Here is a 9,640-nt window from a genome sequence, read left to right as displayed (position 1 = left end):
GGCCATGAGAAACCCAAAAGTGTAGGGCATAGGGGCCAATAGATCAGTGCTTAGCCCTTTCATTCCCCAAGAGAATATTTCTCCTTGGTAGAATCCAGTGGGATCAAACACTAATTGCAAAGCAGTAAAATACCTCAGAAATGTATCTTTGTCTTTTGTGGATTCCCCATCCTGATTTCCGGCTTCCTGGAATTACAGTTCCCTCCAAACCCACCCGCATGCAAGCCTTCGTTTCAGTCTCTGGATATTGGGGTACCAGGCTAAGAAAGTTAGTACCAGAAATGGCCTGGAAAGCAAACTCTCGGAGGAGGATTCAGCAGCTGATTGCCTACCCACTGGTCAGACGGCAAGGGCCCCATTTACGGTGGCCATTTGAGGGACAAAGCATCATAATGAACTCTTACCTTGGGGTAATAGGATTAGGCACTGGTGGAAGGTGAAGAACACTTGAACAGCACAGTGAAATGGTAATTATGACGGCTGTGGCTATGGTGTTCGTTGCTTTGGTAACTGTTTGAATATCTTGGGGAAAAAAAAAAAAAAGATAGCTACAGGTCAACCAGCCATAAACTGTAAAAAACAGAGGGCCTCCAGGGAGGCGCTTAGGAAACCCTTATCTCCTGCAACTGTAGGGCGGACTTCACTGGAAATCAACTCAAAATCCGCCCAGGAGGCAAAGCTACAAAGAAAACTGATTATACAGCCTTGACAGTTCCCTTCTGTCAAAGTCAGGAGAGTGCGACCCAGAGGACTAGGATGGAGCCGTTCAGGTAGACAAGGCTCAGAACCCTAAACTCCCGAGCGCTCTAAATCATCCCATCTGAGAGAGGCCCATCCTCCGTCCACTTTGTCAGAGGAGAGCAGCCTCCCCTCCTTGGAGCCCCTACAAAGACTCCACCTGCAGAGCCTGCTGCTTCTCACTGCTTCCAGGCTAATAAACAGCATCAGAGCTCAGCACACCCAGAACCCAGAAATCCAGTCCCTGGTCTGGGAGAAAGAGTCTCCACAGTGAAAGAAGAGGCGGCTGGTGTGAACTGGCAGGAACTGGGGGAAGACATGTGGGAGTGGATCTCTGGTGAGCGTGCCGAAGTGGGGATGGGTGGGCAGAATGTAAGGCTGGCAGGTGGAGCGGTTACTGGCTTGGGAGGACTCTCTTGTGACCCCGCATTCAACACCTCGAGCCATCCTAACAGGTCACTGCGACGGCTCCTACCAGCTTAGATAGGATGATAGTCCACAGTAAGTGAGGTGAGAGGCCGGAGCTGCTCTGCAGAGTGTTAAGGAAGAGGTGACAAGATTCATGGCGGTGAGCAAGTGAGACGGGATATTCTTCCAGATGGATAGCCGGCTATGCCAGTACCACTTATCAGTTAAATCATTATCTTTTCCACTTAACTAAGATGTCTCAATTTTTATGCCTTAAAACAACCCTACTCACAGATTAGAGGTTGCCTAGAGGCGGGGGTAGAAGCGGAATTGACTGCAAATGGACACAATCCCTTTGGGGTGATGGAAATGTTCTAAAACTAGATTTCAATGGTGGTACACAATTCTATAAATGTACTAAAAATAATTAAACTGTATATCTCAAATAGGTAAATTTTACGGTATGTAAAATTATACCTCAGTAAATCGGCTTTAAAAATTACTCCAAGTACATTGTTTAGACTTTGTAACTTTTGTTATTGTTTCTGGAGATGGCATTTCTTGAAGGCTGTTGTTCAAGGTGAGATACTATGACCTACAACTTCTTTTCAGCTTAGCTTCAGAAAGCTGGGAGCAGACCACAGTTTAATTCCCATACTGCACACATGCAGTCATTGTAAGTTGCTAATCACATGTGTCTTAACTGGATTATTATGCCGTACTTTTTACGACAAGAGCAGGAACTCAGGTCTCTCTCTGAACATCACACGTTATTTCACTATGTATCCATTGGATACCCAGATATGCTAAAAATGACTAACTGATTAAAAGAGCAGTACCTTAAGCATCACGCCCCGGGAAAGAGCCAGATCTTAAGGTTTGTTTACACACGACGATTATAAAACAATCAGGAAATTTTGTCAGCTTTTTATCTGATTAAAAAAAATTTTTTTGTTTTGGCCAGCAGAGGGCAATCTAGGTCCCATAAAACCGAGGGAATAAAGAGAAAACAAATCCCACATGCCACGGAGCGGCTAGGCCCGTGAGCCATGGCCGCTGAGCCTGCGCGTCCACAGCCTGTGCTCTGCAACGGGAGAGGCCACAACAGTGAGGGGCCCGCGTACCGCAAAAAAAAAATAAAAAGAGAAAACAAAAAGGGGGAAAAAGAACATAAAAGACAATATATAATAATCAGATGGCATCAGCATTTCGGTGATTAGGTTTGCTAAGGCAGTCAGTCTGGTTTCCTCAGACTCATGAACCACTTTCTTCCTTCCCGTTCTCCGCCCTTCTCCTCCCATCTGTATTTCCTACATAATACATTTAGATGCTTTGATGTTCCTATTGATAAAAAGAAAAATCAAGGCAAGGAAAAGGCTGTGTCACTACTCCTGTCAGGGGTTAACCTGTGCATTATGCAATACTTCTCTCTCTTTTTTATGGGAAGAACTGGCACTGCATGTGAAAGGAAGCTGGTTCCTCCCTCCTTTCCCCTTCTTAGTTGCCAACCCATGTCTGCTAAGGGATCCTCTTCCACGGTACTCACAAACCTAAGTCTGAACCAGGGTTTCTCCATGTGGCCTGAAGACTGCCTGCATAAGCTATGAGGTGGGACAGGATGCCTGACACACCTGCAGATACTGGGTTCCACTCTAGGAAACGGAATCAGAATCTCAGGCATCAGGACCCGGGAATCTGCCCTGGCTTTTATTTAGATCAATGGGTCACACCCTCCATTCCCATCAGAAGCAGGAAGAGGTGCGTGCTACAAGGCAGATTCCCGTGAAAAGAGTTAAAAGTACCGCAGAATGCACAGGTTAACTCCTGACAGGAGTGGTGACACAGCTGGCTCTTCCTAAGAAGTGTACCTCATAGAGCAGTACTACTCCAAGTGTGGTCCAGGGATCAGGAAACACATCATTTTGGAATCTATTAGAAGCGCACATTCTCACCCCACCCCAGACCTACCGAATCAGTCTCTGGGGGGTGGGGCCCAAGCATCTGTTTTAACAAGCTCCAGGGGATTCTCATGCATGTTTCAGTTTTAGAAGCACTGTAGATGATTGTTTCCTAAACCTTTCTGAGGGGAAATATACCTTTCCAGGCCCTTCAATGGGCCGTTCTGATGAAGAGCAGCTGGAAGGAGAACCTGGAAATTTGTGCAAGTTGCCCCACCTGACTCTTAACCATTAGGTAAGTTTAGGAGGCTCTGTAGGTGCCTTCCTGATTTCTTCATCTTCACGAGCCCTGATGGAGGCAGACGTTTTGGTAAGAGATGCAGGTAAGACACTGTGGAGCTTTTGAAAAATACAGATTCTCTGGCCTTTTCCCCAAATCCAGTCAATCACTGTATCTAGGATAGGTGGTAAAGCAGTACATGGTGTATTTTGTTTTACTGGAGTAAGGGACTTAAATGAAGAAGGGGTAAATTTTCAGGGGTGGGGGTGGCCCTGTGCTTAGGGATGCTGGGTGCTGATGCTCCAGCTTGGGACTTCCAGCAAAGACCCAGCAGCAAGCTCGGGCAGACAGGGCTGGAGCTGTACTTTCTAGCAGACCACAAAGGCCTGGGCGAGAAAACCCGGCAGCAGTAGCATCACCTACGCTGAGGACCAGAGGCCCTTCCCCACAGACAGAATCGAGAGAGCACTGCCTGCCAATTCTGGTGGGAGCGGGAAGAAAGCCATACTTAATTGGGTTTAGAAAAATAAAGAAATGTGATGTTTCTTTTACCAGTCACACACAGAAAGATTTAGAGGAAGCCGGAACACTAGCAGGGAGGTAAAGTGTGAAAAATGTTTCTTATGAAACTTCTCTTTACTTTCTTCATCTCCTATGTCTGACATTCTATAAAACCAGCCTTTTATAAGACCTTATAGTCTCTTTATTTCACCATCAAGGAGCTCACCTTTTGTCTTGCTACTAAGATATTTCATAATGTTGACAGGTTCTTTTATCTTTTCTAAGCTCTGAATACCAGTAAGCCTGAGACTACATTGGGTCAACAATCAACCCTTTTACAAAGCTCTCTTTCTTCCAGTGTTTGACCGCAAAGAGCCAAGTGTTTAACACCTTAGTCTTCAATCAAAATCACATATATTGAGCTTAATGAAGTGCTCGATACGCCGTAATACAATTACAAGCAACAATTACAAGCATCATCTGATAAAAGCGTTGAATGTGTTTGATTCCCTGGTGTGAAAACAATGATACAGGAAATTCAAACACAGCTGTAAATACACACCTATTTTTATTGCTTAAAGGCCCCTAAAAGCCTAGAATCAGGAAAGACTCTGCCAGGTGAAGAAATCTACATTTTGCAAGCCTGGAATATAAAGAAAGGAAAATTGCTAATTTCGGGAATGCTGCAAACATTTTTCAGATGACATCCGAAAACAGATATGAAACCCTTGTTTCTGAGACCACACTCGTCATGCAGAAAAAAATTCAAGAACCCAGATGACACGAAGGTCTCCAAACATCTTCGAATTTTCCTGATATTCAAACTTTATTCTCCACCCCTCTACTGTGAAGCTTTGTTATTTCTTATCTGAAGGGACTTCCCAAAATCTTGGCCTTGGTACATATGGGTGAATAACCACAGAAGGTAGTACAAAAGAAGTCCAGGGTTCCTTTTTGAGAAAATGGTATTGAGATGCTGCTCTCCACTCCTTTACCTCCAAAGCTGACAGCCTGCCTCACTCCTGTCAAGAATCACAGCTTCTCTGACCCAGATGGGAGGCCACCATCACTTAGACACACACGAGAAGTGAGTGACATTCAACACCCTGACCTTTAAGCGGCTAGCCTTCATCGGGTCCTTTCAAAAATAGGTTTGTTCTTTTCCTTGACATCTCCTCGGGCCCCAACAGCTGGGCCTAGAAATTGCTGGTGTAGCCACGTCTCCATGGAGCCCAGTAAGTCTTCACCAACCACCACACAGAGTTCCAAATGGTAGCTTCAAGATGTTGCTTTCTTTAGCATTAAGTCCTTCCTGTCACCATCACCACCCCCATGGGATGAAAGGCAGTCTGCAAAAGCAGTTGTTGTTTTTTTAACTTTATAACTATAAACCAGCTTTTACTACTGAGGCATGATTGTCTTTAACTGAAGTATAGTTGATTTACAATGTTGTGTTAGTTTCTGGTTTACAGCAATTACTCAGTTTATAATATATATATTATATCTATATCACACCTGACTGTGTAACATTAAAGACAACAGAAAGCTTTACTGGTTCAAATATGGTTGGATACATATACGCCTCTTTCTGGACTTGCTCTTCTGTACGGATCATCTTTTGTCCTATCACTGAATCAACATCACACTTTCTGAATTACTATAGCTTTATGTTTTACATCTAGAGAAAGTCCTCCAACTAAGCTGTTCTTCTTTAAGAAGAAATATCCGTTTGCATTTCACATAACTTTCATAATGTGCTTGTCAATATTCAAACACACACAAAAAACTTCCTGAGATTTTGGCTGAAACTGCACTAAACCTATAGGTCAATTTGGGTAGAAATGACATATTTACAATGCTGAGTTTTCCAACCCATAAATGTAAATATCTCTTCACTCATTAGGGTCTTCTTTATTTTTTCTCAAACACGTTTCATAATTTTCTATGTAGAGATCTTATATAATTCTTATTAGATTTATGTCTGTAGACTTGAATTTTTGATGCCTTTGTAAATGATATACATTTTAATTACTTTTTTCTAATTGACTGTTACTGGTATATAAAAATTTTTTGGATATTGATTATATACTCAGTAATCCTATTAAATTTACTTATTGAGTCTAATAGTTTATCTGTGACTTTTCTGGATTTTCTCCATTCACAATAATGACATTGGTAATTTCTTCTTTAAATTGGTTTGAAGAATTGATCTATAATACTCTAACTCATAGCTAGCAAAAATATTATTTTCATGTTACAGCAGTTCACATACAGTATATATGTGAACCTAATATATTTGATTAAAACAATTTGTTTTAGATTAGAACATTTGGACTATTGGCCTCGGCATGGAGGAATACAAAGGGCACCCAGTACATAAAGAACATGTTTGTTTTCTCAGGAGCTCAGGAAATACATATTCTGTATGCACTGCTCCCCTCCCCCCACCTACCTCCCCCTCCCCCCATATATACACCAAGAGAAAAAGCGGCCACCTTTTGGCCGGTCTGTATTTCCACATCTATTCCTTTCTCTTTAAGCATGAAAGAAAACAAAAGACTGATTGAAATGATACATTTTATTTGCTCCTCTGAATATTACACTCTTTTGATTATATCACCATGATGCTATCTCATTTAACTTCTAGAAGACCTCTTCTCTCCACTTTCTTATCTTCTTTTTCAAATCTCCTCCTTCCCTGGGTTACCAGTAAGTTACCAGTGTCCACGCTAAGTCGCTTCTTGATAATGGAACTTCCCTTGCTTACAGAGAAGTAGGTCTGCGGTTGGAACCAGGTCTGCTTTGGTTGTATCAGAAGGCAATGAAGACTAGTCCACTCACTGTCGGACCCAGAGAACTGACACAAAATAAAGGACCAGAGCCTTTGGTTCTGTCTTCAGCAATATTTATTGGAAACAGCGACGCTTCCCGCGGTTAAGAGTTTATACATTAAGCAGTAAGATTTGCCTGTCGCTCCACATGATCCACTACCGCAGGTGGCACATCCAAAGCAGCACATTAAACCTCTGAAAGAATCTGTACAGCTAGATAAATAGAACTCTGGATGCCTAACAGGACTGTAATGACTGATACGAAAAAACCCGCAAGAAACAAATCAATGAAGAAAACCACTCATAAGTTTACACACAGCACTGTACACACAAAATGAAGAGGAGATAGAAGGGACAGAAATAAAAGTCATGACTGAACTGGGAAAGAGCTTTGCATATGCAGCCACACATCTTAAACTGCTAAGCACAAAAATCATCTTTATTTGGTCCTCATTGAGGGCAGAATATGCACAAATGATGTTCAAAGAACACAAGGTGAAAGTGGAGTGGGAAGATGGTTACTGTTTCTCGGTCTATGAACTAGTGGGAAAATGGTTTCTAGTGTTTTTCTTCTTGTGTCTCTATACCAAATGTATTCATGAAACACGTAATTCATAAATAAGACTGAAGTGAAGATATTTGTTCCTCTGTCCAGGTACCTTCAGAAATGCCCTGTATGTATACATGGTTTCTGTACAGCAAGAAATTTAAGCTTGGAAACCAGATCTCTTCCCATTTCCTCATAATGGAGAATCTCCTCTTCAGCTCCTCCCTCAATATGCTGACTGCTAACTGTCTTACTTAGAAATAAAATGGGAATCCCCCTCTGGCTTTAATAGCAGGGAGGGAAGAAAACCGGCTGTAACTCAGAAATAGGCATAAGCTGTGGAACAAAGGTGACTGTTCTCAGAGAAGGCTTTGAACCCACACTCAACACTTTTATATTGACAGCATCAAGGGACTCGCTGGTTCAGACCAGAAGACAATTTGCTGGTGAGGGAGGCTCCCTTTGACAATTCTGTGACCCACATGTTTGGGAGGGGTCACTGTGAAAACGAGAACTTTCTCCTCTATTTAAATGGAGAACCTGAGACCTTGAGATGGCCCCGGGTGGTAGATAACATCTTCGGCAGGATGGTTTATCTGTGATGTGGCTGATGGTCATATTCTAAGAAGCCACATCCTCCTGAGAACTGTGTCAACAGCAGTTCTGTGAATTCTGGCTGGTCTCAGATGGTATTTACAAAGCACATGCCATGCCCACCAGGCTAAGAAGATACCATCCATCACCATGACTCTCGTGGGATCACACAAGTCAACGAAACGTACTCAGTGGGGCTTGATGACTTGGACCACTGCAGCCTGCACTTGGGATGTGTTGTAAGCAGCATTACCAAAGCAGTGGTTAAACTTAACTATCTGGGTCAGGAAGAGGTGAGCCAGCCAGCATGACATCCTAATGGGGCAGAGCAACCAGAATCTCCACGTAATTGATGGGGAAGAAGCCTGACTGGCCATGGAGCATCCCCTCATACCAGTTCTCATCAATCTGGTTAGTGAGTGTGATGATATCACCCTCTTTAAAACCCAACTCCCCTTCATTTTCAGGTTCAAAGTCGTACAGAGCTCGGCAGCAGGGCTGATCCATTGGGGCACCTGGGAGTAAGAGCAGGAGAGAAGAACACAGAAAGACAAGGGGAATTTAATGCACGTATCTACCTCCTGCTGCACCTGCCCAGCTTGCTGTCCCCCTTGGTTCCTCCCTCACTCCTCTTCCCGCTGACGCTTCCTCTTGCTACTGGTCCCCAGTGTCTGCTGCACGGCACCTTGCCCTCTAGCAGTCTTCAGAAGCTTTCTCATGTTTCTTGAAGTTGTTGAATTGCTGTTTCTATTTCCAGTATGAAAAATTGGCCACATCTATCCTTGTGATACGTACAACACAATTCATCAAGGTTGGCCTTGCTAACGATGCCCAGAGATGGGAGACCCAATGACTTAAGGAGTATTAACGAGATTTAGGTTCAAAATGAAGCGTGGCCAGAATTCTTTCCATGCTAGCACTTTAAGATCTCTGCACATGTGAAATAATAGAGTTTATTACACGGACAAAACTTTACAACTTCAGAATAACAATGCAGTTCTCACTTTTTAAAAATAAAGACCCCTCCCCGCCCAGCCTCTGGAAATCGCTGTAATGTAGTAAAAATAAGACAATATAAAACACTGGGTTCAAGTTCTTACTTTCTGTGACCTTGCCTAAGGCACTTTGCTCTCAGGTTCTTTGTCTAAAATTGGAACTAACAGTAGAACTTACTTTTCACAGTACTACTCTGGCTATTAAATGAGATTATATAAAAATGATATAATTTACACCTTTGCGTTATATATTGCATATATAAACATGAGGTGTGCATCAGAGCTACGGCATAGAAAAAATAATATATTCTTCCTTGAGTTAAATATCGAAGGATGGGATCACAGCTTAAAAGGGATCTATGTTAAATGAGCAAATATATTAACACAGCAGGCACACACATATGTATATCGACGCAGACAAGTGCATACAGCTCCATGCCATCTAGATGGCTTTGAAGGGGAACAATGAATTTTTTTTTTTTTTTTTTTTTTTTTTACTTAGAGAAAGCAAATTAATGAGTCTCCAAAAGAAAAGTGAAATATGGGATTGGTTTTTGAGCAGGGGGAAGCAGGTTACCTATAACTTATATGACTAGTCCTTGTAACCAGATAACTTCTAAAAACCACTGCTGTTTATCCGCACACTGAGGGCTCTGAGCAGCAGAGCTAAGCACAAGGGGCAGAGAACTCCAACTGTCGCCACACACCTCACTTTGTTCCTTCATGGTCTCCTGAGAGCATCTATGTTTCCTACTGTAGAACATCAGGCACTGGGGATGCAGGGAAAACAGGAGAAAGCTGTATATCCTTAAAATCCACATCCAGTATGAGATAGTTCCTGTTCTTCA

At 42.7% G+C, this 9,640-nt stretch overlaps 1 protein-coding gene across 1 annotated transcript in view; it reads right to left on the bottom strand.

Annotated features, from left to right (window-relative positions):
* Positions 1–7,742: 7,742 nt before the first annotated feature.
* SH3GL2 (SH3 domain containing GRB2 like 2, endophilin A1) overlaps positions 7,743–9,640 on the bottom strand; it is a gene marked incomplete at its 5' end in the record, with an annotated part of 206,359 nt that continues 204,461 nt past the window's right edge. The window contains one exon of the mRNA XM_082843598.1: positions 7,743–8,312. Coding sequence (XP_082699724.1) covers positions 8,113–8,312 — 200 coding nt within the window. The 3' untranslated portion in view covers positions 7,743–8,112. The remainder of the gene's footprint in view (positions 8,313–9,640) is intronic.

The sequence above is a fragment of the Leucopleurus acutus genome (assembly GCF_964270905.1).
Source record: "Leucopleurus acutus genome assembly, chromosome: 7".
Taxonomy (NCBI): Eukaryota; Metazoa; Chordata; class Mammalia; order Artiodactyla; family Delphinidae; genus Leucopleurus; species Leucopleurus acutus.
The sequence above is the reverse complement of the archived record's forward strand: the minus strand, read 5'-3'. Positions and strand labels throughout refer to the sequence as shown.